The following is a 27,872-nucleotide window of genomic DNA, read 5'->3' as shown; positions in this document are numbered from 1 at the left end:
CCTGTTTTGCTTGTAGATCATTTTGAATGAGTTTTTATCCATCCTTTTGTGATGATTTAAAAGACAAAGAGAAGAAACTCAATTCTATTGATTCTGCAAATGAAGTGCCAATACTGATACTTTATTAGTTTTAGAAATGTGGGCTTAAAATACATTATTCTATATGTAATGAATAATATATGTTAAGCTTGATTGTAATTACTTTGAGATGCACCTTTAAACTGAGGTTTTTCCCTTTATAAACTTTGTTCAGAAACATAAAAACAAGACGACAACCATCCAAATGCAGAGTAAACCACAGAGACACACCGTCCAGTTTTTAAAACTTTTTTATTGTTTTTAAGTTTTTTTGCTCATTTTTTAAATTATTTATATTATCTACAAAGTAAAAGTTTTAACTTAAAAGTTACATAAGGGTCAGGTGAGAAGTGGGATCTGATCACCTCAGCCGTTATTGTTTTATAAATAACATTTCTCCTGTCCTCTTGGCTGCTTTATTATTTATTTATTATTTTTATTCCCCTCACAGGACGTTTCTGGTCATTTTTCCGGTTTTTAGTTTGGTTAGAAACTCGTCTTGTTGTCTGGAAACAAACGCAGCACTTAGCAGCAGCAGCAGCAATAAACAGTAATATTAATACTGTCTAGAGGTTGGAAGATTTCTTTTCCATAACAAGGTGCAGACAGAATACCAGTTCCAGTTCCTAGCAACGCTCTCTCTAACTCCTTCAGCCGACCCCTCATACTACGCAGGATCAGGGTCCGAACAGGAGACGTCTTGTCCGTTAAACCTCTCGTTAAAACACTGCATCAACCTGTTAACATTCACTTATTGCCTAGTCTGACTGGGAGGGGTGGGGGGAGGGAGGGGAGAGAAACGCTGATGTGAAGCATGTCGGGTGGAGGAAGAGGAGGGAGGGAGAAAAAAAGGGAGGGAGGGAAGGAGGGAGGAAAGGAGGGCTCTCGTTCTGCCTTGTTATGGAGGTTCTGGTTGAGAAGCGTGAAGCAGAGCGGTCCCTCGGCTCGCCGGCGCCCTCTATCTACAGCTGCTGCTGATGATGAGGCTGCACTGCAGGGACGACACACAAAGGTGGAGTCAGGGATGGAGACATGGACAGAAACAATGACCCGATTCGGCCTGGTAGAACAATCCTCCACCTTTCAGAACCACGCCCGTCTCGTTATGGAGATTAGAAAAAGTATTTACACCCATGGGAATGTTTAGTTAGTGATGAGCCAACATAAGGTAGAGCATACAGTCAAGCTGGATGAAAGAATCTGATCATCTTGAACAACTCATTCTCATAAGGTCTGAACTTTGACTAGGCCATTCCAACACATGAAAACCATGCAACAGTGTTCAGTGAGAGGCCTTTAGAGATTTGATGTAAACAATTATGTTAGTAATCAAGTAATCAATCACTAACAATTGATTGAGTAAATGTTTTAAAAAAAGGTCATGTCCCATAGGAGCTACTTGAGCTAGTAAAGTAAATATGTAAAAAAGAAAATGTTAGAGAAAAAAAAGGTTTTTATACAATCGACAATTTTAGTCTCAAGTTGGAAGTATTGAAAAAAATTGGGGTGTACAAACATAAGAAATGAAACATTTCACATTTTCAAGATAATACTGTTTAGTCAAGAATGCACTTATGTAAAACATGACTTTGATGACTCAGACAATGTCTTGTTCTTACCATATGTACATTACTGTATATATTTGTGTATTAGTGGATGCATATATTTTTTATCTACTTTGCATAGCTGAAAATAAAGTAAAAACTAATTACTAATCAATTATTCTTCACTTTTATTCTAAAGTTTTGAAGTATAAAAAAGCATTTATTTAAATAGATATGTCTAATCTATTTTAAGTATCACAGTAAAAAAAAAAAAAGGTAAAGAACATGTTTGTTTCCCTTCACAATCAAACTTACTCACTGGTCTATCATCCAGAATCCTAATAAATCTGAATACTTCAAGCCACAGAAGGTAAAAAGCAATTGTAGGATTTTACTATGCAACACAGAGCAGCACCACATGATTTATAACAGCTGTGGAAATTCATTAAAGCAGATCAGGTTGCTTTACTGGGGTGTTTCTCTTTTCACTAGAGGGTCTCCTATTATCTGAACTCTAAGGAGGCCAAAAAGTGTTTCTCAAACAAATCTAAAGGAGGAGTCTGGAGGAACTTCAAGAATTTAAAAAACAGGTTTCATTCGTCACTCTGGCAGCTTCATCTCAACCATCCAGGCCTTCGTTTTGAGAAGATGCCAACAAAACGACGATAAAAACATCTGACAATAGTTGAAATCTGCACAAACCTGAATGTATGGATGCAGTTGGGTTTAAAACTTCTTCACAAATCAGATTGAAGTAAACACACAGTGTGAGCATTTAGCATTAATTACCTAAAATAGCAGCAGGAAGGCAGATGCTGCTGACATTATAAAGGAAACATCAATCCTGTTAGCAGGTTGATGAGTTTACCTTGTGCATGCGCCAAGTAGGAGAAATGTGTAGTAGAGGACACCGGGATGGGGTTCAGAGCCGTCTGGGGCATCGGTGGCTGGGGACCCCCCGGACCCTGTGTGGCCATCAGCATCATTGGAGGGTGGGTGGGGGCAGGATGGTGAGATGGCACAATGCCGGACTGCATATGGGCCTGAGGTGAAGAGAGAGAGGACAATGATGGGACTGACAGCTGAAGCTTCAGGACGGCAGCGATTAGAGCTGCTGCCTTCTGGAAGCAGAGAGGTGACCACAACCAATAGGAAATATATGATCGGTCGACGAAAAACTATTTAATTACAGATAACAGAGAGCAGAATGAAGCCACTATTTATAAACCTGGCTGGAGTGAAGTTATGCTGTACAATGTCAACTGGGTTTTTATTACAGCCAGCTCAAAGCTTCAAGGGAACAAACACTCAGCTGAAAAATAAATAAACAGAAAAAGAGAAAGCAAGAAAAGGAGAAGTAAAGAGTGAGGAAGAGAAAGAGAGCAAGAGCAAAAGAAAGAAAAGGACATAGAAAGGAGAAAAATAAGAGTGAGAGAGAAATAAAAATAAAAGAAAGAGTAAAAGAGATGGACAGACAGAAAAGGAAAAAAGATGGGAGACAGAAAAGGAGAAGAGGAAAAACGACAGGAAAAGTGAAGTGACAGCTAAAGGAGGCAACCAGCATGAGGGAGGAACACTTGTTAGTTTGTCAGAGAAACATAAAAAACATCGTCCATTAAGGTTTTCTGCAGAATCAGCACTAAATCCACCAGAAGCTTGAAAAGCTGCCGCTTCTGACCCGGGTCGCCCCGGTGACCCACCTGCTGCACGTGGGCCATGTGGTTGGGGTTGTAGCCATGCTGCACCTGCTGAGGGTGGATGTAGACGGTCTGCTGAGCGGAGGGGAACGACGCCTGGGGAGACTGAGGGTTGGGCGTCATGGAGGGGGGCGTCGGGGCCAAGGCCGAGTAGATCTGCTGCTGGGGCGGTGCGTTGGACAGATGCAGGGCCTGCGCTGCTGCTGCGGCTGCGGCTGCGAAACACATCAGCGGTGTGAACACAGTGTAAACCGACTCAGCTGCTCGTTAGGAGAGATGATCACCTGCTGCCGCCTGCTGGTGCTGAGAATGTTGGACTGGGCTGGCTGCAGGGTGGCTCGGCGGGCCCCCATGCTGCGGAGGGCCCTGCTGGCCTTGGCCTGTAGGGGTGGCAGAGGGCTGCGGGTGCTGCGGGTGAGGGTGCAGGGTGGCACTGGGGTGAGGGTACTGCTGAGGCATCGGCCCTGGAGACACTGAGGCAGCAAGAGATCAGAATCAACACTTCCTGTTGCCTCTCAGTGCAACAAAACACTAATGTTTTATTTGTATCACTTCCTATATTTAACCAGGTAAAACCCCATTGAGATCTAGATTTCAGTTCCAAGAGGGACATGGGCAGAAATCTGCAACACACAACGGCCTCATTGCGCAAAAGTAAAACAAATTAAAACATATGCAGAAGTTTAAGACAAATTATAAAACTATTTGAAAGCAATGACTGGCTGGACACGAGGAATGGTAGTAAGACAAGTCACGGTTTCAAAACCCCTAAAGTTTTCTGTCATACTGGTCTTGCAGAATAACAGGTTTTTAATGTCTGGTCAGAGATAAAGTGCAGGTCAAATTCCAACACCGACATGCAGCTGCAGCGTCTCGACTTCTGCAAATCTACTAGCTCTGCAAATTCAAGCAAGTCCCCCAAACCTGCCCTCTATCTGGGAATAGTTCAGCTGCCGTAAGAATACAGAAGACAACATGGAGGAAGAATGTTACCCGACATGCAAATCGTGCTTACGGACGGCGGCAACCAGAGGAGACGACACGTCACTATTCACTAAATTTAAGGTGAAGTTTATGACGTAATGAAAATGCTGCCGTTAGTATCTAGAATTAGAGAAACAAATACCAGCATGAGGCTAGTCACAATTTGTCTGCCTGAAGGTTTCGGACTTGGATTGTGTATTTGATTAATTTCAAGTGAAAGGTGGTAATACAGAGCGTCTCCACCTGCGTCTGTGAGGAGCTCTTCAGCTGAACGTGCTTTTCCTATAAACTTGTTCGTACTTGTGATTCCTGTCGTTTTTCTGCATGCAAACAATTTATATACATTTAGTCTTCTTTTTGTCAACACTGACTCAGAAACTAAAACCCAATAAAAACTCCCAACGTAATATATTAGGTCAATAACAAGAGGAATGTCGTCACGGATAATAACACGATTAAAGCAGTGGAAACTGTTGTTCTATTAGTACAACTTTATCAGCATAGCTTGTTTGTGTTATGCAAGTATAAAGGTGAATGCTAGAGGAATTAAATTTCAGCATCATCTAAAAACAACTTCCAAGAACAATTAAAGTTGACAGAATATATTAATCTCTCCATATGGAGATTATGGAGAGATTAAGGTTAAATTCACGTTAATCCCAATTGTTCTATTAGAGCAGCCATGCAGAAACTCATGTCGATTCATATTCTTCAAAGAGTTAGTGTAGATAATAACGGCTGTTGGCAGGAAAGATTTCCTGTAGCAGTCTGTGTTATACTAAATTTGAGGAAGCTTCTGACTGAAGACACCTGTAATTTAGGTCATGTCGAAGGGTGAAGATCAGCCCCAAAATATCGCCAGTGCATTCACATCAAAGCATGATAACGAAAATGTAAAACTGCATATTTTAGAGTTGTAATCATAACGCTGACATTTTTACCTAAGGTAATCATTTTGTTCCTGCCCATGCCTACTTACCGGTGAGCTCATATCAAGACTGACAGCTGCTACTCACCATACATGGTGTGTGTCTGCTCCGGGTACTGCGTAGTAGAAGAAGAGACGAGGCTGGGCTGGCCGTGCGTTGGAGGGCCCATCATCCTGGCGCTGCTTTGCATGACTGGACTGAACACGTGCTGCGCCTGGAGGGTGAGTGTTAGCGGTGATGAATGGCGGCCGGCACCCTGAAAAGACCCTCCTCTAAAAGCTGCTGTGCGGTGTGCGAGTCTGCACCTGTGACTGGTAGTGTGTCATCTGCTGAACGAGCGGCTGGCTGGTGAACTGCTGCGGGCTGCAGGTGAAGTACTGCGCCGAGTACGCGGGGTTCGGTGCTACGATCGGCGGTCCCGCTGCGGTCGCTGGATGCATCATGGTGGGCGTGCCGGGCGGGTGGTGCTGGTCAGACCTCTGCTGGGGCATGTTGGGTACTAACGATTCATGTTGGTAGATTATATGGAGAGAAAGATTATTGACCTATAAACCAAGTCGAGTTAAACAAAAAAAATATATGTTTTTATTGATCATAGTTTAGTATGAGTCACAGTGTCATCAGCATGTGGGGACCAGTCTTGTTTAGTTTGTTTTAATAAAACTCTAGTTCGTTTGGGGAGGCGTGAACGTGCAATCTAACTCTGACACACGGACCAAAGCAGTGAATCAGCCTAAAAGCCTTCAGTCTCGGTTCGGTTGAAGTGAACTCTGGTGCAGTTCGAATGAATATGTGAATGCCAAGCAGACTGAAGTCCGCTACAAAGGCAGGAAGCGGACTTCAGTGCAGGGCATTCTGGGTAAATTCAGCCAAAACAAACATGCAAGTCTAAGGCTAGAGGGAGAAATGGCTTGTGGTCTTTTGACAAAGACAAAAGAGAAATCCTACAACCACTAAAATCTGACACCACTCCATTTTTGTTTACATTTCGTGAAGAAGGAAGTTGCGCTCATGTCTTTTTGTGTCGTTTCCCTCATTAGTTTTGGTGCAGCGCCACCACAGGCGAAGGAGGTGAACAGATTTTTCATTTAGTTTGGCACTGCAGCGTGAAAGCAAAGCGCACTAGATGAAAATGTAACAAATGTTGAAATTCTGGTCCCCGAGTCCACCTGACTATCAGGTGTGAAAACATCCTAATTTCCTATTGCAGGATGTTGCTGTTAATGCTTTAAAAATTCTGAAGAAACATTTTAGAAATACCCAAGAAAATATAACCTTAATCAATTACTAAGGTCCGGCATAAACCAAAAATATACTAATAACTAAAGTAAAAATGTCAGAAGTTGCTCAACCGTTTCCATGTATTAGGAATAAAATCTGTTATTTAAAAAGCAGAAAATGCTCATTTCACAATGTTTAGATAATGTTGGCTGGAGACACAAATTAATGCAACAAACAGACTGACACTTGCATTATACAACAAATTTGTAAGAGCAGGAAGTGGTTAAAAAATAAAGGGAACAGCAAAGAAAGCAGGTATTATTCTCACCTTTACCTGGTCTGTAAGGTTTCGGCTGGCTGACTGCCATGTGAGGCATTTGGACCTGGTACACAGCTGGAGACTAGACGGAGGGAGGCGATTGGAGAAGAAGAAAAAAAAGTTTACACTTAATGTTTTCTACCAAATGTAAAATAGAAAGTTAATCTAAATTAAAAAAAATAGAATTAAAATGTAAAGGTTTTGTAAAAACCCGTTTTCCTGCTTGGAAATATCCCCTCAACATTTAAAAATGCATCTCTCTTACCTTGGGTCACATGCATTTTCTATTATTAAACTGTGTCACAGTTACGCTAGCCTATATGCTATTATTTCTAAACAATATACAACATGCATTCCTGTCGTAAGGTGCAGTGCCGCAAAAAAAGAAGCTTGAGAACCTTCTTGTTTTGGGTTTGTTGTTAACAGAATAAACCAACAGAAACAAGATGATGTTAAAGGTCCATCTGTGATGGCGGCTCAAAGGAATTGCAATAAGAAGTTGGCAAACCAACATCTGATGGCATTAATTCAACAAGCAAGCAAAATTATCTAAGTACAGATTGGGCTTAAATAAAATGAACAAAAACAAGGGTTGAAAAAAAGTAGAAATCTTAGAAAAATTTACAAACCTTCCATATTATGCTTTTCTAATGGAGCGAGAGAGAGAGAGGAGGAAGAGGAGGGGGAGAGAAGGGAAAAAGAACCACTCTTTAGTTGTTATTGTTTGCACTCGTCTGATGTTGGATCACCAAGTTTTTCTTAAAGCAACACAGGATAGATGACATTACATATAACAAACACTGAAAAGTGTTAAGAATCCCAACACTTATTTTACTCTGTTTGTACAAATAAATTACAAAATTGCAACATTTTTTTTTACACGTTTCTGACCTTTTTTATACCTGAAGTTAACATCAAAACTTATCTGCGTGTGTCAGCGATGATTCACAGGCACACAAACTTCAAAGGGGAGTTTTTTTTTGTGTTTTTTTTATGTTAAATCTGTAAATCCTCTTATTAATCTGTGATCTATTTCTACAATTTGCCCCTCTGGTCAGCTTGTACTTAAATACTCCAACTTTACTCCTCCCAGCTTCAGAACAATCAACCAAAACGGTGGCAAACTAACACATTTTCCAATGAAATTAAGATTCAAGACAAGCTGCAATTAAAATGCTAAAATCTCACATATGATTAAATTCTGTTCCACAAAATCAATTTAAATTTTTTGCACCACACTGCATTACCATTTACTGTGGTTCTGATCTCCATTTGAATCGGTTCCTATAAAACATGACAGATTTTGAAAAATGATCTTCTGCTGGTAGGTATTATTTACTGAAGTCATATAATCTAATTTTATTACAGCAGGATGGGAGTAAAACCAAGGAACTAACAGAGTTGTTGGTTGTCAGACTAGGTACGGCTAAAGAGCGAAATGACCTGCGCCGGTTGACAACTCTTAAGGTAGCTTTTATTTATAGTTAATGAAAGCAGATCCAACAGTTCTAGCATGCCGGTGTGCATCTCACCTGAACGCCGGGGCTGACTGGCGTCAGCGGATACATCTGAGGGAAGCAGCTGTAGACGGTCGGCGGCTGCTGAACCACGATGGAGGGGCTGGGCTGACCCTGAGGCCGAGGAGGCGTCGGGGTGTTGGCTGGCTTAGGCTGAAGAAAAAGAAAAGATGGAAAAACAGAAGAATGAAATCAGTTTGTGATGCTTTTTCTGGACTCACTGGGTGACTTTGCTACATCCAGACATACTGACCTGTGTATTAAACCTGGGTTTGAATTCGTTAGCATTTGGGTTCAGGGTTGATTTTCTTACTTGACTGCAGAAAAACAAACAAAATGTTGAAGGATCAGTCAGGTCAAAAAAAAAAATTTTCTACATAGCAGAAATACATCAAACTTAATGGGGACATCTCGTCTGCTGACCCGTTTTCAGTTTGATTGACAGCAGTAGGGTGGTCAGAGTGGTTAGAAATGATAAAAAATGAAACTATTAATTAAACTGATCAATATTTGAATAGCAAAATGTACTTAATAGGAGATTTTTTTAAAAAGAATTTGAACCAGGTGAAGCTAAAACTACACCACTTCAGGAGTTCTGGGTAAAAGATATTTACAGACCAAGAAGGTTTTTCATCTTAAGTGCAAAATGTTAGTATTTTTGTACATTTCTGATTTAATTTCTGCTTTGAATGACCTTTTTGAGTCTGTAACAATTAATTGATTACTAAATCAGTTGACGATTGTTTCAATAATCGATCCATTTAAACTAATTCAACTTATCGATCCGGTCCACTCACTCTTGTACCGCCTCCTTCTTCTCCTCCTTCTCTTCATGTTTGGGTCCACTCAGCGTGGACATGGCAGTCGTCTGAACTCCTTGTGATGTCACATCCTGCCCTCCTCTCTTCTGCTCTAAGGAAGATGGAGACGGCGCTGCAGGGCTGCCGGGTTTACTGGCGGACGACGCAGGCGCGGCTCCGGAGCCGCCAGCAGCCAGCCCTGCAGCGCCGTCCTCGGCGCCGTCTCGGCCCGCTGCGGCAGCCTTGTCAAGGGAAAGATCTTTAGGCTTGTCTGATGAGTCTCTGACTGGCTTGGTCATCTGGTCAAAGGAGGGGTCCGGACTGGAACTGGACTGCAACTGAAACCGGTGCAACAGGTTTTCATTATGCAATCTGGTTAAGCGACTTTAAACCAGGTTTTTGTTGAGTTTAACAAGGATACTTACTCTAAAATCTACACTAAATTTCTTTAAATTATCTATTTGTTTTCTGTGGTCGGGGGCCATAGAAGGAGGTCCTGGAGAGAAATGGAGTCAGGTTATGTCAATAAATCAGAAAATAAATTTCTTTCAATATATAAAACCATCTATGAAACACATGCCTAAAAACAATGAAGTACCTTTACAGACTGGTCTTGAGATGCTAGGGGAGTTATCCAAAGACTTAATGTTCTCATTATTTGCTGAGGGAGATGACTGTGTCGTCTCCTGGACACGACAATCTTTACCTACAAAGATAAAAAAAAACACAGGAGAGAAAGTTTGTCCAAATATTGATACTTGTTGAATTTTTCACACACTAAAAAAATTATAATCTGAAAAGTGTGGTGTGCATCTGTTATCAACCCCCTTTACTCCAACAGTCTGAGCCAGATTTTAAAACGGGCCTACAGGAGCAGTGACCCAAAGTTAGGAGGTGGCTCTTTATTCTGTTTTTTGTCGAATGCATGTTTTACAAAAACTGCACCTCATTTTAAACTCATAGGCTCATTTCAGCTGTGGTGCTTTAATATTGTTGGATTTGCATTCATTTAAAACAAAATGTTTTTTTGTCCAACATACATTTTAAACTAACCAATTCAGACCTATCCACTAGTGTTCTGTAATTTGAATAGTTAAAAATTGAGGCTCACACCACACCAAACCTGCCAACAAACCCTATATGAACTCATTTTCAAGCAACTGAGAAGTTGGTCAAGGTTACTGGTTGCTTCCAGCTGTAATTACGCTCTCAACTTTGAATGAAATGTTTAAAACTTTGTCTTTGACATTTAATCTCACCATCCCCTGATGGAGAGGCGACCATGTTGGGGGCGGGGCTAGCAGCAGTAGGAGAGGAAGCTGATGTCAGCGTCGTAACAGTTTCTATAGGAGCCGTTCCTGTCTGGGGCGAGGAGAGTGAGGAAGAGCCGGGGGAGGCGCGGCCCACATTGTTCTGTCGCGGGGATCGAGGTCTGTGAGCTGAGGAAAAAAAAAGATATATATATACAAAATTACTCTAAGCATAAGGATAAACTTAACAGCCTTAGAATCAGGATATCCAAACATCCTCTACAAGTAAAAAAAACAAAACACTCTACCTCCACTGACCACTGAAGACCAGGTTCCTCCAGAGGAGTTACTCCTGGCTGGAGGCGTTGCCGAAACGTCTCCAGGTGGATTGTGGGAACCCAAGTCCACTGCAACGGAGACCGAGCTGATCCGTGACGGCGGAACTCTGTGAGCACGAGGCGTTCGCTGGGATTTAGGAGACATCCTCGGAGGACCTGCGGACGAAGGTCCCGTGAATTGTTAAACACGCGGAAAATACAAACTCATCTGTGTCAATGTGAACCCAGATGTAAATATCACATCAAACAACAAGGACATGCGTGTTAGTAAAGGACAAAGTTTCATGTAACAAAAACATCACATCAAGCCTTTCAAAGCCCAAATAAGTGAAGTGGGAGATGAGAAAATAAATCAGTGGAAAAGAGTAGAGGTAGGAAGGCAGAAGAGCTTCATTTAATTCAGTAGAAACCAAACAAATCCATGGATAAGAAGATGTGAACAAAGCTGTGCAGTTAACTGGACCACGATATAATAAAATATCAGCTCCTGAACTGTTTCACTATTCGTCCTCAGGATCAACATTTCATATGTTCAGGGAAAAGATGGACAACGATTGCATAAAAGTATGCAGTGCCTAGCAAATGTATTCATACCCTGAAACATTTTCCGATTGTTTCAGGCATATGAAAATATATGAAGCTGTATTTGTAGCAGCAGGTGCTTCTAGAAAGTATCGACTCAGACGAGGCCGAATACAAACGTACGCCTCACTTTTCAGATTTTTTTTTTTTTTTTTTGTGGTGGGGGACAAGGGGTTGATGTATGCATATCAATAAAATACAGTTAAGTTTGTGATTGTAACACAACCAGTTCAGTGGGTATAAATACTTTAGAGCAGCACCGTCTTTCAGAGCAGGTGTTTTTCAGCATCATAAGTTGTTTTTGTTTTTTCCAGCGTTGCCAAGCAAATTAAAGAGTTTCGTCTTGCCAAGTGAACCAGACGCAAACTCAACACTGAATCACAGAAGGAAGAAAAACTCAAGGGAAGAGGACTTGAAACACGTCGCAGTCAGAGATCAGACTGCTAAAACGACAGAGGACTTGCTTGGTTTTGGACAGATACTGCAGAGCCATATTTAAGTTAATAACTTTGAAACAGATGTACTCAGTTTACTGTGAAAACTTGGTGCCTCACTCACATGTTCTCTTTATTTGGTTAAAACAACAGAGACGCGGAAAAAACAGCACACACACACAGATCTTGATGCACCCACATGCCGAGATGAAATTGCCTCACACACTGATAAGGAGTCACAACCAAATTCTTGCCATTGAAATGGGCGTTTAAGGTCAGACCCCAAATCAGAAGAAGCAATTTCCAGATGTTTCTGTTCCACAAAACACCTGGGCAAATTTATTAATGGAAGGATTTTTTTTGTTTTGTTAAGCTTTAGGAAACGTTTTTTTTTTTTACAACTTTTACAATTCAAATCCAATTCAAAGCCAAGACCGGCCCCTCATTCTCCATCTCATGCCTTTGCCCAGGTGGGCTCAACCTATGTGGATACCTTCTGAGGACATGCGTTTGGGCAGAGTGGAGGCTGGTGACGTAGGGCCATGTTGAGAAAAGGAGGATGAAGAGGAGGGATAGGAGGGGTGAGATGAATGAGAGGGAGGTCTGGAAGGCCGAGAGGGGGGCCTGGAGGGTGGCCTGGTGGGCGTGGTTGCCCGGGGAGGCAAGTAGGAGGGGCCAGACTGGTAACGAGAGGGGGGACGAGAGGAGGGAGACGGACAGGGTGAGGGCCAATGGGATGAACCTAAAAAAAGGCAAGGACAAATGATCAAGGATAACAAAGAGTAGGAGAAAACACAAATGTGCAGCAGCAAACAGGAAGGAGAGGAAGTTAATAAACATAGCAGCAAAACAGGAAGTTTGATTTAAACAGAAGCAAATAATAAAAAGCAGAAAGTCATTTTTAACTGAGAGAACAAATAAAATATTCCAGACATTCAGTTCACAAGATGAGAGGGGAAATTTTCACTCTTTCTACACGAACAAAAACATGCAAAAAATGTAATCTGAAAAAACTAAATTATATCCTGGTCAGGTCAATGTGACATTTCATCATGTGCTGGTAAAAGAAGAGTCGGTTACTGGCTAAAAATCCTGGCAGCATTTTAAAAAGCACTCAGAGTTTTTCCTCTAATTTTTTCCTCGACTCGTCAGAGGGCAAAACTATTCATCAGATAATCACCTTTACACCTGCAAACCATCCTAAGTTGCTGCGAGTTTGTCATCGCAGCAACTTTCAATGATATATAAGGTTAATTTTTATAATTAAATGCAAAGCATCTAATCTTTACATGCTAATCATACAGTATACCACACTGCATTTAGATCAGAGTAACTAAGATCCCAAATATCCCATCATGTGTTGGAGCATCAAGAGGACAATGTGGGCTAATTACAGCTGGAGTACATTCGTTGTGAATTATTAATGTCCAGGTGGAGCTCAGAAGTGGCTCATTTTTGATTGTTTATGACGGAAATGTTTTGTGAAAAAGGCTAATCACCCCAGAAAACAACCCTGGATCCTGGAAAGTTTCTTCCAGTGGAAATTGGCCAAAACACTGTTTATATTTTTTGCTATATATATGATTTAAATTGGACACCAGCCTACTTGCTTTTGAGTATTTGTAGATTTCTCTGTGGAACACAACTCAAAATTATTTGCTGAAAACTCAGCTATTCTGCCAATCCAGCCAATCCAGGAGGGAAATTCATTTTACTTGCTGCTGATTGGCTGTACTCCCAAAAGTGGAGTACTGGCAGTCCACATTATAGTGTTTACTATTTTATTTTAATCATTTTAACTAATTTCTGATGCAATAGGTTCCTTTAAAGGTGTAATCCTGCTAATGCTACGTTAGAATTAAGTCGGATCGAGGTTGCTTGTTGACTTAAAAAGTATTCTGTGTACTCCGAGTAATCTGTCACTGATTGGTTAACGTACCTCCGTTCACCACCCTCTGGTCCGGGCCGGTGTTGGGACTGTAGTCATGAGGTCCTGGTCGAGAAGCCGAGGCTCCTGCTGAGCTCTGACCCAGTCGAGGTGAATTCTGCCGTCCTGCACCCCATGACATCGCTTCCCTGTTCCTCTGACCCGGAGGAATGTACTTGTTCTCTCTAAATAGATACACAAACACAAAGTGAGGATCAGTTCAACACTAATAATCTTGGAATTTTTTGTCTCCTAAAAGTCAAGTTTGGTTGTGTAACACATTTCAGCAGCTAGGCAGTTCATACAGTAATCACTTATGAAACAGCAACAAACATTACATTTTGTTAAGCTCCATCATTAAAATACACATCAAATATATTGATGAATATTTGCGGGAGTCGGTGAACAACACAGAATGGTCACCCGAGTTTGGTGCAAACTAATAGCTGCTAACTGCAATTAACAGAAGACAGCAAAAGTATCCAGGCTTTAAGTTCTTGATGTGTTTAACTTCATTTCACCTGCTGATCGTGGGAGTCTCCCTTTCCCCTCGCACCACAGCCGTGTATTTCTCCTCCTCTGTGCGCTCATCGTTTTCGAGGGCCACCCGAGCTTTATATGTGGCGCTGGCCTCTATCTCCTCTGCCAGCTGGGCGGCACGAGCCTCCCTCTTCAGAAACTCCTCCGAGTCGTCACGCTCCAAGGGGACCCTGCAGAACGACGTCCAGAAGGACAAAGACTCATTGAACAAGGTGGGGCTTTAAGTTTTTGTTTTTTGTCTAATCACAAAAATGATAAACTGAGCATGAGTCTCCTTAGGGTCAAGACTTAAAAATAAACATATGACCAGCAGATCTATTACATAAAGATTGGTTTAAACAAGCGGTATTATGCATTTTCCAGACACATAGTGCCATTTTCAGTTGTTACAAAAATGCTGTACATATCAAACAAAATATAAAAGAAATTTAGCTTCTCAATTTGACGCCTGTCTCTTTAAGAATCTCCTATTCTTTCTGAAACACCGCCTATAGCACATTAACACAACAATGTTCATTCATGATGCCGTTTTACAACTGAGAAGTAGTTTGCATGATAAACTTGGCAAACATGCAGTTCTACAAGGTGTTTGCCAATTGCTGCTGCCGCTTGTCTGGAGAAACTGAGTGGGGGAGGCGTGGGAAAGGAGTGCTTTGTGAGGCAGAAACTCAGCTCGAGCTTTGTAGAAATAGGCAGAGCTTTGTGAGCGCAAGCGTTTAACCACCACAAAATGGCTGCCAAAATGACTAAAGCAACACTCCATGTATGTTTTTGATGGGGAAATTACATTTTAACATGATATAAAGATCAAAAAAGTCAATTTTATATAAACATTTTAATGCCAAGATGTTTTAATATAAATAACACAGACAGTAAAAAAGAAAAACAGAATGCTGCTTACGTATATGTGGACAGGCTGCTGTCATACGTAGACAACACTCCATACTTCTCCTCGTTGTACTTGAACATGTCGTTTGGGTCCCATCCGTTTGACTGTAGAGACAAAGTAGGAAAGCGAGGCAAATTCATCATCTAAGCTTTTTAACAAAGGACAATCGTTTACACTATAGTGTGAACGCTACCCCATTTATGACAAGCTGATATCAACATGTCTGATGCGTTTGCGTGATTGATCTCACCACATCTGTGTCCAGGGACTCGAGGCTGTCAGAGTTGTGAGTGTCTCCTCCGTCCCAAGGCTCCAGATCTTTCTCCTTATGCTCACCATTAATTCGATTGCTCACTGCTGCATCTGTGAAGTTGTCTACATCACAAAAAGATCACATAATAACGCATGTGGAATATCACACACACACAAAATGGCTCTGGAATACAAGTTGGATTTGCATTTCGTCTCAGTGTGATTAGGTCATAATGTTGACCTACTAAATTAGTCTACTACAGAAAATCGATAGCTCTGGTAAATAACATGAGTGGTTTATCTAGTTTTCCTTATTGTTCTCAGCGGCCCTACAGAGTGCAAAGTTCATGACGGTGTGCAATCACATGGCTGCATTCATGTTGTATAAGCAGGAAAGAACTCATGCCTTTAGCGCCTCAGTCATAATCCCTCAGAGCAACAACACATAGGGGCATAGATGTCAAAATAAATTAGCCAAAAAAATTTGAATATCGTCAAAATGTTTTTTACAGTAATTAAATTCAAGAAGTGAACCTAACAGGGAATAACTGTTTGTCAAAGAGAGATGAGAATCTAAAAGCTAGCTGAGCTTCACAAACCACATGCCGATGGCCTCCATGACATGCAACACTGATGCATTCACTCATGCAAAAGGAGCCCCGACCAAGTGTTGAGTTCACATACAGTACAGTACATGCAGATTTCCTTATTAAAAACAATTACTAGTTATATTCTACATTTAAAACATGAGACAGATCTCTGTGTGGAACGAATCTACATAAAATACCGCTTTAACTTCTTGAACTGAAATACCGAAACCAAATACATTTCAATGATATTCTAATTTATTCATAATCACACATATCCTTTTAAAAGAAGCTGAGCATAGTCTTGAGTTGACTCTGCAAAAATGCAGCACAACCAACCCAACAGTGTGTCTTATCTCGCTGTGTAGGCCATTATTGCAGCAAAACATTAGCTTATTAATAACATAAATTAAAATTCAATTAACTCAGCACATCAGCACTGCTTGACCTTATTATTACAGCCCAGTAGCATTCAAGACAAGCATCCTCAAAGACAAAATATGTTTGAAAAAAACTAATCTTATGTCAGCCCAAGTATGGCCCTATATTCTTATTCTCCAATCAGAGACAAAACCATATTGATCACCTGAACTCCCATAAATTAAGCTTTGATCTCACAACTCAACTCAATATTATTTAAAAACAATCCAAAAACTTCTGATGAATGCAAAATTAGAGGCAAATACTGTACACACAATGAGCCAACAAGCTTGGACTATACTACAGTATGCATTGCTCATATAATTTTATTGTGCATCAAATATACAATACTTTGTAAAAGTATTCATGCCTCCCTCTTGAACTTTTAAATTTTTTCATGTTAAAGCCGCAAACTTAAATTTATTTTATTGGGCGTTTATCCGACAGACCAAAACAAAGTGGTGAATCATTGTGAAGAGAAATGAAAATGACTCATGGGGTTAAAAGTTGGCCACAAGCCACATCAGAGACACCTCAATGTGAGGAGTGTCGAGGAACATGCAGATAATTTAGAATGTAGTTAATTATATGATCTTCAGGTTGAAGACAAATCACACATTCAGGCAAGGCTGCATTTCTTCAAATAAAAAATAATCAAACAAAATAAAGAGCTGAACATAGGTTGGAAATCTGTTGCTTTCAATGCAATCATGTTGTTTTCAACCTAAGCTCTGCACTGGTCAGCTTAAAATAAAGTGCTGCAGAAGAGTGACAACTTTAACAATCGTGCTGCAGATGAAAATAACACCCACAACATGCATGCCACTAAATTCTAAAGCAAAATGATTTATTTACATTAAATATTTTCACTATTTACACATTCTCCCTCTCACCAGTAAACCCAAACACAAGCATGTGGCCAATGACATGCATCAGATTCTTGATCAGCAGAAACTAGTAGTAGCATGAACCCAAACTGTGCAGAACTATGCTCCCATATTCTGATCCAAGTGTGTATATTCATGTAAAAATAAAAATAAAAAATCTGAGAAAATTAAAGTTCTTTATTACCTGTGTCAGAAGAGACTAGACCATTGGAAAGAAGAGACACACAAATGATAGAGTCAGAGGATGGACGGACAGACAGAATGAAGAACGAAAATACTAACAGTTTCCTGACCAACATGCAAGATCTTCATCATATGGGTCAAAACTTTTAAACAAAATGTTCTTTTCCTTCTTTTGTTATCCGTTTGTAACTGACAACAGCATTTACCCTAAAACATAATGTTCATTGGCTTTTTTTTATTTTTTATTAAAAACATCTAATGAATTTATTGTTAAACATCAAGAAGCAGACTTGTTGAACCTTAAGTGTCTTTCCTGCACTTCAACCACCTTCAGAAAAATCAATAGATCAAATCGGTTTGTCATGGCCGGCCAGAAACACAAGATGTAACTCATGACAAAGTCACTTCAGGGCCGTGAAGACGGAAAACAATCAACCCACTGCACATGTGCAATGATGGCCAGTTACATGTTTTATGTTTTTTGAGCACTTGGCAAATACAATATCATTAGCTCTCCTAATCGTCTGCTGCTTGATTAATAATGGATGTGAATTCAATCAGCACAAAAGCCTTTGGTACCTTTTCTGGCGAAATTCGGGTCCACGTCTTTGAACGTCACCACTACGACATCGGAAGCCTTAAAAATGATGCTTTCTACTATATCTTCTTTCCTGGGGCCTAAACTCGGCTCTGGGCTCTTTCTGTGGGCTGCGTCCAACACCAGGTCGCACTGCAGGAGACAGGCAGGTTAATACAAATCATAAATAAAGTTAGAGGCAATAACACCAACCGAAAAGGAAAAAAAGAGGTGCATTTCTTTATATTAGAATAATACAGAAATGTATTGATTTCAGTAATTCAATTCAGCATTCAAGCTGCTGATTCATGTCTTTTAATCAACTATTCTCACTTACAGCTAATAAAAAGACATTTTCAGAAATTAAGAATATTTCACAACATGAATAAAATAAAGCCTCAAGACTTTATTTTATTTTATTGCAGAGTTGCAGTACAGCGTTTCATGCAACTCTGTACTGTATATAATGCAGTATATTACTGCACAATACTGCATTAAGCTCTGGGTGCTTTAATCACAACAGTCACCTGGATACAACTGAATGCCACAGATGTAGAAAAATGTCCTGATACGTCTGTGTGTGTTGGCTCTTCTGAATCTCCCCAAAACTCCTTTCACTTTGCAATCCCTTACCCGCTGTTAATTGTGCACAATTTTTCTAAGACATTTTGTCCTTCCACTGAGCTTTCCACTTAATCCTCGCACACAGCTATCTTCTATAGCAGTGACCTTTTGTGGCTTTTTCTCCTTGTGGAGAGCGTTAGTGACTGTCTTCTGGACAGCTCCTGATAGCATATTTCATAACATTTCCACTCTATCGTATTTCTGTACTGAAAATCCAGAAGAAATATAAGTGGGAGACATTGGAAAAATAAATACAGGACCTTTAGTCACATGTGCAGTCTTGCAAGTGTTGTGAAACAATTCAATAAAGTTAAGTATATATATTAAATGCTTCCCCACAGTCTGATTTTTTTCCTTAAAAGAAAGCACGAAGAGTCGGATTCCTCTCTATTCTTAAACATAAGATGGAAACCACCTCAGGGGGTGAGGCCGATTTTGAGCGCTGACAAGATGGTGTCTCTCCCTAAGCTTAAAACATTTTTCTAGCTACAGACGCGGTGACTAGATTAGTTATTACAAAAAGCAATACTGATGGATATAAACGCAGCGACCTCATTGTTCTAGACCATCTGGAGTTCAATTCCTGAACTACAGAGGTTTGCTGCCCCTTCGTCTCTCTCTGCTCATTTCCTATCTGGATACCATCAGATGCCACTAACATCACAGCATCGTTAAAAAGATGATATTAGACATCAGCTTTCCTTACCTCAGGACCGTATGTCTTGAATACTCCTTCATATACAGTTCCATTTTTTACTTTCAGCTCACACTTGGTCCCCTGTGAACAGATGAGCCGGTCAGTGGTCACCATATGAAAGACTTGCTCACTCAGAGAGTCGATGTGAGCGTACACTTTGAAATAAGTTCAACAAGCCCATCTGCTGGAAGCCAAATGATTGATCTGCCTTCCTTATGGTACAAGCTGTTCTAAGTGTTGTTTACTGCAGTGTAGACATTCTCAACTAACAGCATGTGGTAAAAGACAAAGAGCAGTTTTGCTGACACTAGTCATTTACAGTCAGAATGAGCCCTATAGATTTTCATTTGTACCTTTGCGGCTTCTGTTCAGGCATCCATTAATAATCAAGACAACAATTACAAAGATGGCCTTTAAATTTGAGAGAGACAAGAAGTAAAACTTACCACCACTGAAGTCAAGACATGGACCATCCTCATATTTGCATATACACCATTGAAAATAACCTAAAGAGCAGAAACACTGTGAGTAGAAATCACCTTGTGGACATCTGGTTCTGACCAAAATGCAGACACTAGGAGAACAATCAGTGGAAAAACAACATCTGATGGTAAACATATATGAAGAGCAAGTGTTTTAGAGTGAACTTGTGACAGTTATAGAGCGCTAACTTACTCCTGCAGGCCCTTTGCCACTGTGTCTTCCCCTGAAAGACAAAAATATGATGTCAGATCCCCCTCGATTAACAGCAACATTCTTTCAATCAAGAAAACGATTCGTTCATCTAAAGCAATCCACTCGGCTTGATCCCATCAGGGCTTTGGTATGCCGACCCAGGCTCTTCAATCACAGCACTGTCCCCACCTCTCACCTTAAGCTGCGGTCATGAAGATCTTTATCAGAGGTGCACATAGAGGACAAGGCAAGTCCAAAACATTTTTTATTTCCAGAGTTCTAATGTTTACTATGGCAAATCAAGGCAGTCATTTGCAAGCGCAATGATCCAAATACTTTTATTGCGACGACGACGGCAGTTCAATATTTCATGCAACTCTGTTCACAATAGGCAAGCGCAAAGATATTTTGGATTTTCCGGTTAATTAAATAAATTTTAAGCAAAAATGGTAAAAGCTAATGGTTTGTATCAGCTTTTACCATTTCTTTCCCCTCTTTTAGCAAATACCACGTCAGGAAATGAAGATTTTCCCAGTACCAACATCCTGACAATTGTCCGTGTTGTGTCAAACAAAACAACGTTCTCATGCTAAATTTGTTGAAGGATATGGCTTAATTGTGCATTTTATTGTTCCTCAGAAATTTAAGTTTCTAACTTTCAGGTTGGAAACATTAACAGAACAATCCCCATGAAAGTCACAGGTCCAAGGAAAGTCAGAGGTTTCTAACTAAACCGGATATTAAATTCCAAAATGGTTGCCTTGCATGAAAATTAGTGAAAGCTGAAGCAAAAAATATATATTTATTTACCTTTCTGACAATTTGTATCTGCTCAAATCTTTCACAAAACTCTTTTAGTGGACATGTTGGGGCCATTGCTGGCCCCATACTGCCATCTTTTAAGAATATCTCCCATCATATTCATGCAGATCATATCCACTTGTATATTTATTTTTTCCAAATGAAGTTCCACAACTGTGCATTTTAATAAAATGCCTTGATTCGATTAAAAGCTGGATAGCTGGCGGTTTTCTTCAATAAAAGGGAACAAAAACTGAAGCAATCGTCTTTGCACCAGAACCCCCCCCCCCCCCCCGCAGAAAAATCAGATCCTTGGATCTCTTGATTATGCATCTAAATATTCAGTAAGAAATCTCAAAATAACCTCTGATCCTACACTTGAAAATCATGTCAGCTCTCTGGTTCGATCCTGTTGCTTCCATTTGAGAAACATTGCCGAACTTACTTCTATTCCTTTTTGTCCTGTGATGGAAATCTTAATTCATGGTTTTCAGTCATCTTGTTTGGATTACTGCAATATACTTTACACATGTCTAACTAAAACCTCCTTTTACTGGTTGTAGTTTGCACAAAATGTTCCTGCTAGGCTCCAGAATAAATCATCAAAATTTTGTGTCTCCTGCTAATCCAATTTCATTAACTCCAAGTTTATTATTAAGTGCAGCATTTAAATTTCCTGGTTTCGACTTTGAAAACTCTGCATAGACAGAACCGATCTACATCTCTGAACGGTGACGTCCCTTTACCACCATCAGGGCCCTGAGGTCCTGCAACCAAGGCCTAGGGTTGTGTCACATAAAAAACTGAAAACTGAAGGAGACAGAGATTTCTTTTCTGCAACTCCAAGACTCTGGCACTCCCTTCCTCTGCGATCAGCAGACTCAGTGGTTTCCTTTAAAAGGCCAGTTAAAGATCTAATTTTTTTTTTATCTGCTTTTATTAAATTTTGTCTTGTGTATTTCTAATCCTCTGTTAGCTGAAGAACATTGTGATTTTTATCTTGAAAGGTATTGTAAAAATAAAGTTTTACATCCTACGTTTTGAAAGCATAGCAAAGCATAAATTACAGAGACATAAAGTCGTTGCTTTGAACTGATAATATTAATCCTAGTCACTGAGCATATTAATTATCAGATCTCACAAGTTTTCAAACTGCAGAAAATTTAAGATGGTTTAAATGTTATTCTCACATAAGAATCCAATGCAGAACATCATATTTAGCCACTAGCGCTTAGTCCTGGTTCACATTCATCCATTTTAGTTTGCATTACATTCCTATTCCCACTGCAATTCTTTTCTTTTGTTTCTGGTTATGCGGAAGTCAATGGGGTTAGACACCTCATCATTTTAATTATTATTACCATTAGGTACTCTTGCTGAATTGCTTGTTGGCACAAATAGTTAATCAGCCAAACAAATGACAGCAACTAATTGTCTTTACGGATCTAGCTGGAGTGCAGACAATGTGCTGGAGTTCAAACAGAACATCGGAATGGGAAGAAAGGGAAAATTTATGAATTTCTAAATGCAGTGGCCAGTTGAGCTGGTGTGAGTGTTTCTACTTAGATTTTCACACGCAAACATTGCTCCGGATTACAGAGAGCAGCAAGAAAAAGAGAACATATCCCACAAGTGATGGCTGAATGGAATGGGCAGAGAGGTTTGAGATAATCGAAAGACAACAGTGGCATCGCTGAACAAACAACATGTCAAACCTTAAAACAGCAACATAAGACCACACCAAATGTTTCCCCTGTCAGTCAAGGACAAAAAAACTGGAGCTACGATTCAGACAGGCTAATCAAAACTGGACCGTAACGGACTTAAAAAACACTGCCTTGCCTGATTCATTCATATGTCGGCGTCCAGATTTACTGCAAACGCTGAGAAAACATAGTATGATCATTTCTGAGAAACGATTCCAACACCTTGTTGTATCTTTTCTTAAAAAAAAAGGTTCAACATAATATGAGCAAGGTGTACCTAATAAAATGGCATGTATATGTGGATTAAACTGAATTTAGCTGGTGAGAAAAATGGAACTTTCTTATTCTAAAATGCGCCTTTTGGTGGTCACATTTGGTTTGTTGTAAGGAACAAAAAAAAAAAAAACATCACACATACCCCTGTATAGTAGTAGTAATGGTGGTGATTCGCCACATGATTTTGAGTGAAAGATGGAAATATACTGGTTAGGTATGAATGCATCTCACTCTAGCTCAACCCTGCGTTACAGTGAACCAAGCCTGCGCCATAAATGGGTAGTGGCCCCACTGACCGGTGAAAACAGACGCCCACCGAAATTAAAACGACAAAAACAAAAATATCAACATCCATGTGTTGTGTGTAAGCTTCGTCACAGGACAACACGTGGGCAGAAAGTCATGCTTCAAGGACACTAATTTCCCACGAAAAGCAACGTCAAGGTTGACAGCCGGTCAGCATAATGACCACCCGCTCCTCCCTCCACAGTACACGCTTTATGTCATTTATGTGTCAATCCCGTTGCAGTGATGTTGCGGTAACGTAGGAGTCAGCTGAATTGGGATAAACGCAGCTGGTTGGGGAACCTGGCCTCTACTCCGGCAGCCGCTACAACACCGCAAGTGKGCGGAATTACAAACATGGGCTAATGAACTCCCAACCAAATCGGCACCAGGTTCATATAGTAAACTGATATTAGCAACTTCGAACACCGTCATTACTAAAGGGAAGAGGAAAAAAAAACGAAAAAACGAATATAAAATCGTGGTTAATATTTTTATTCTTTCGGCTGTTTAATTGAATAATAAATGACAAAGGCGTGTTATTTAACAAGCACCGGGTGAAATGTTGGCCTTCAGTTGCAACATTACTGGACCGTGCAGGCAGGCAGGAGGACAGGCCTCGCTAGCGAAGCTGCATAACGTCTCACGGCCCGCATAACACGCGTACTAATTTTGGACCACTTAACGGGGGTGTCATCTCTTCAAACTACCAATTCTAGACGTATTTGTGTCCACAACACGAAATGCCGACCACAACACATCTGTTCACTGCGTTTTTTACTTGGCCAAGTTTAGGAACTCACAGACCTGCCCAGATTCTGTCTTCCCCCGCCGCTTCCTCCAGCACCTGAGGCGGCCGCACCAGCCGCGTTGCCCCCGCCGGGCTTGCCTCGATTTCCACCGGCCTTCATTGACATGGTGATCCCATAAAAGACGGTGTCTTTAAAAGCGATCGGTTGTAGAGCAGAAACTTCTTGACAACGAAGCGGCGTGTGGTTGTGTGACTGCTCGCTAACGTGCTACTAGCAGGCTAGCTGGTTAACAGCTGCTAGCCCAATTAGCAATCTCTACAAATCTTATTAAAACTGAGGGGGAAAAAACTATTTTAAAAAAACGACACGCTTCAGTGGATCTTTCAAAATAACACGAGCGTCACACCGCTTGTCAATGTGATATGAAATCCTAACAAAAAAATTGATTATCTCAAATTAGAGTTCACAGCTAGCTCGGGTCCTTTCCGTTGCTAACAGCAAAAAGACCAAAACAGTCTGAAAGGGGACAAAAACCAGCGGAGGGATATATGGAAGGTGCAACGGCTCATAATATTTAACTCAATATTCATCCACTTTCACGGCATTCATTTTTGCTATAAAGACACAAATGATCATATTTAATTTATATTTTCAATATACATGTATAAATACTGGCGTATTTCAAAGATTACACAGACACCTGGGCGCTACTTTCAGGAAGTCCGTGAGTGTTAAATGGCTCAGTAGCTGCATCCACGTGAGCCGGCGAACGCACAAAACACAGATGTACAAACAGTATGTACGAGCTGTCAGCGTCTCCTATTGGTACATGAACACTACAGTATAATTATTCTGTATGCTCATAAAAATACTGAAACATTCATTTAGAAAGCACATGTTGAAGCCTGACCAATAAAGAAGTGACTCTAAAGCGCCCATTTAATGACTGCCGTAGACATATAATGCATTTTTTACATAACAAATATTCATAAACCAATAACCCCTGAAACTGAAAATCTTTTTGGATTTTGCAGGAATTTTTTTGCTGTCATTTCTGGCACAAACGGCAGAGAATAAAAAAGTAAAGTTAAAGGCAAAAATCAAATTGCACTAAGAAAAATGCATTTTCAGTGATGGAGAAAGAACTCAGCTTGCTCTGTTTGGCTCAAAATGACCTTGATCTCTCGCTTTCAATGTGTCAGTCTCTTGAGTCAGAAATTGGTAAATGCATAGAGTACACAACCAAACCTAATTTTTCTGCCATTTGTATCAACTGGAGCTATATGAAAAATGAAATATAAAATCTCCAGAGACAAAGTAGTCAATCAGATTTAGGTAAAGACCTTAACTGGACTAGTCCGAAACCTTTTCTCTTTTATTTTTAACATTTGCATTGTCTGGATCATTGAATCATGATCTGGATCATTGTCCTGCTGTATAACCCAAGCGCATTTGGTCACAAAATGATGAGTAGATATTCTCCTTAAGGATGTCTTCGAGAGAAAGCATAATTTGTGGTTCCATCAATTATGGCAAGTTATCCAGGTCTTAAAGAAGCAAAACATATCTAGACCATCACTACCTCTACCATGAAGGCCATTTTCCATGGTCCCTTTTTATTACACTGAACTGAAGAAAGAAAGGTCTGCAGTTCTTTCAATGATGTTCTGTGGGGTTTTTTGTGGACTTGTAGATCAGTCAATCACTGCACTTTTGGACTAATTTTGGTAAATTGCCCACTCCTAGGAATGTTCACCAGTGTTATATGTTTTCACTAATTGTGGATAGTGGCGTTCACTGTGGTTTGCAGTGCCAAAGCCTTAAAAATTGCTTGTTAACAAATGATCAATGTCAGCAACCTCTTTTTTTTACGATACTGTTTTTTAATTTCTTTAGCTCTTTAGATGTTTTTAAATTTTGTATCCTCCTTCATGGTATCAGACAGGTTGTATTTAACTGATTTTGTTAATTCTACAAGTCCAACTGCAATCCAAATTGGGTGTGGCTTCTAAAGTTGAACTGAGCTTAATTTCCGGTCTAACAGTGAGCTCCTACAACTTTTCACATAGGGAAAGATTCTTTTGGATTGTGTTGGTTTTTTTTCATACATTACATAAATTCAGCCTTTGAAAATTGCTCTTGCACTTTCTCTGATTATTTTATTCTGAAATGAAGAATCCTTTAATGACATGAGACATGCACGACAAAACAAGAAAAAACAAAACAAATTTCCACTCAGTCATGCTCAATAAATTAAAATATGTGTTGCAAAGAGATTTGTCTTTCAGATTTGGAAATAACCTTTTGACCTAAACATGCTTTTCATCAAGCCATTTTTGCAATAAAATGTTTTTATTAGTCTGATTTAACAATCTAATCTTGAATGTTGTGTTTTTATTAGCTGTAATTGTCTTTTCTATGTCGGATAACAATAAACACGAAGAGATGTTGCGTACACTTAATAGAAGCCATAAACTGATTTCTCGAATTCATCATGAACTACAGCAAGTCTAAATTATTAATGTAAAAACATTGGTCTTTAAGTAGTAATGGGAGCAATCAAATAAATACACCAGAAGGATTGTACTGTTTGGAGTATAATGACATGAACATAACAATGGTAATTTTACATAGTATTTCAGTTATTGTAATTAAAACACTGGTTACATATGTTACAAGATGCAATTAGTGCACAACTAATTAAAATTACTGTTAAATCACAGAGAAGTTACAAATATTACAGAAAGGAATGATATGATAAAGGTAAAAAAACATGCTGCTTATTGAATAAGCACAAGACTCAAGATTTACTGTAATGTAATTTATTAGGAGTGCCACAAGATGCATTGCAGAGCAAAATCAGGTTGCACAAGCTCATTGAAAGACATTAGAAAACAACTACACGTTAACCAGAGATAAGCATAACTAGATGTAGAATCAGAAGCACATTTAAAAGATACAAATAAAAGTATTTAATGCACAAGGGAAATGTTGATTTCATTGAAAGTTTGAGTATTTGTGGAACATAATAGCAACCGCATTAAAAAAGGAAATAATGTCATGTAATCTCCAGTCATTTTCAACAAATATTTTATCTTTTAATAATCTGCTAAAATATAATTATTTGTTTAAAGTCTTTTATTATTTATTTATTTATTTATTTAACTTATTTTTAATGAATTTATAATTTATTTAATGACATTTAAGCATTGGCACAATATTTTCCTCTGTGGGATTAAAAGTTCTTCTTACGTAATCTTATTTTAGTTAAATAACCTTCAGTTGAGCTATGAATGTCCCATAAAGTCCATGTAAACACTTCAAAACTTAAAGTGTCTCTTTCCCTGCTAAAAAGTGTGTCCCCACAGCATAATACTGCCACCACCATATTTCACCATGGGACAGGTCTGTTTTGAATGATATCCATTAATGCATGTAAGCCAAAAGTCCAAGTTTTGTCTTAGTGTCTGATCACACAAAATCTATCTGTGTTTTCATACTGTGGACTACTTGTCGAAAAGTGGGAAAATTCTTTATCCCTGTTTTTTCCACTTCACTGTTATTTACTAACTTTTGTTGGTCTATAACATAAAAATTAAATGAAATCCAATGATGTTTATAATTATGAAAGACAGTGAATTTAGTAATTATCAGAGCAGGGTAGTGATGAGTAACATTTACTTGAGTAATATGTGGGGAAGAAAAAAAAAGAGTACTTTTACTACACCTTACGTTTCACTTGTACTTGGGTAATATTACAAAGTAATGCTACTCTTACTTGATAAAAATATCTGGATACTCTACCCAAACCAAGTAGCTTCTCTGAATGAAGAACAAATTTTAATGAAAAATTAAACAAAACAGACACACACCAGCACTTTATTTTGAAATGATTTTTAGTTATGTATGAAAAGTAATAAAAATAATCAAGCAAATCAGGCTCAGCAGTTATTTTCTGCTGAGCCTGTCATGTTAACTTGGACATTGTCACTACTTTACCCTGTTCTTGCATTAGTTATTGTAAGATTTTATTTAATTTGTGTTATATTGTGTTATATTGACACAAATATAACACAAATTATATTGTGTGTGTGTGTATAT

The 27,872-nt window shown here is 39.5% G+C and overlaps 1 protein-coding gene across 7 annotated transcripts; it reads right to left on the bottom strand.

Moving 5' to 3' along the window:
* Positions 1-946: 946 nt before the first annotated feature.
* Positions 947-24,295, bottom strand: atxn2 (ataxin 2). 7 transcript variants are annotated; one of them, XM_008418279.2, is made up of 26 exons: positions 23,827-24,295; positions 19,952-19,982; positions 19,723-19,782; positions 19,286-19,357; positions 17,958-18,108; positions 17,380-17,394; positions 15,300-15,424; positions 15,062-15,153; positions 14,142-14,330; positions 13,633-13,805; positions 12,187-12,435; positions 10,648-10,833; positions 10,349-10,528; positions 9,688-9,795; positions 9,515-9,585; positions 9,087-9,427; positions 8,543-8,606; positions 8,305-8,442; positions 7,402-7,419; positions 6,782-6,854; positions 5,538-5,731; positions 5,320-5,446; positions 3,604-3,792; positions 3,323-3,534; positions 2,491-2,665; positions 947-1,069 (listed from the first exon to the last, which is right to left on the bottom strand). In XM_008418279.2, exons 1-26 carry the CDS (start codon positions 23,934-23,936, stop codon positions 1,041-1,043), a joined length of 3,372 nt encoding a protein of 1,123 aa, XP_008416501.1. In that variant the 5' UTR covers positions 23,937-24,295; the 3' UTR covers positions 947-1,040. The 7 variants fall into 7 exon arrangements, with proteins under 7 accessions (XP_008416501.1, XP_008416502.1, XP_008416505.1 ...); XM_008418280.2 differs by having other exon boundaries at positions 6,788-6,854; XM_008418283.2 differs by lacking the exon at positions 7,402-7,419.
* Positions 24,296-27,872: the final 3,577 nt, after the last annotated feature.

Source organism: Poecilia reticulata, linkage group LG9 (assembly GCF_000633615.1).
Source record: "Poecilia reticulata strain Guanapo linkage group LG9, Guppy_female_1.0+MT, whole genome shotgun sequence".
Lineage (NCBI taxonomy): Eukaryota > Metazoa > Chordata > Actinopteri > Cyprinodontiformes > Poeciliidae > Poecilia > Poecilia reticulata.
The sequence above is the reverse complement of the archived record's forward strand: the minus strand, read 5'-3'. Positions and strand labels throughout refer to the sequence as shown.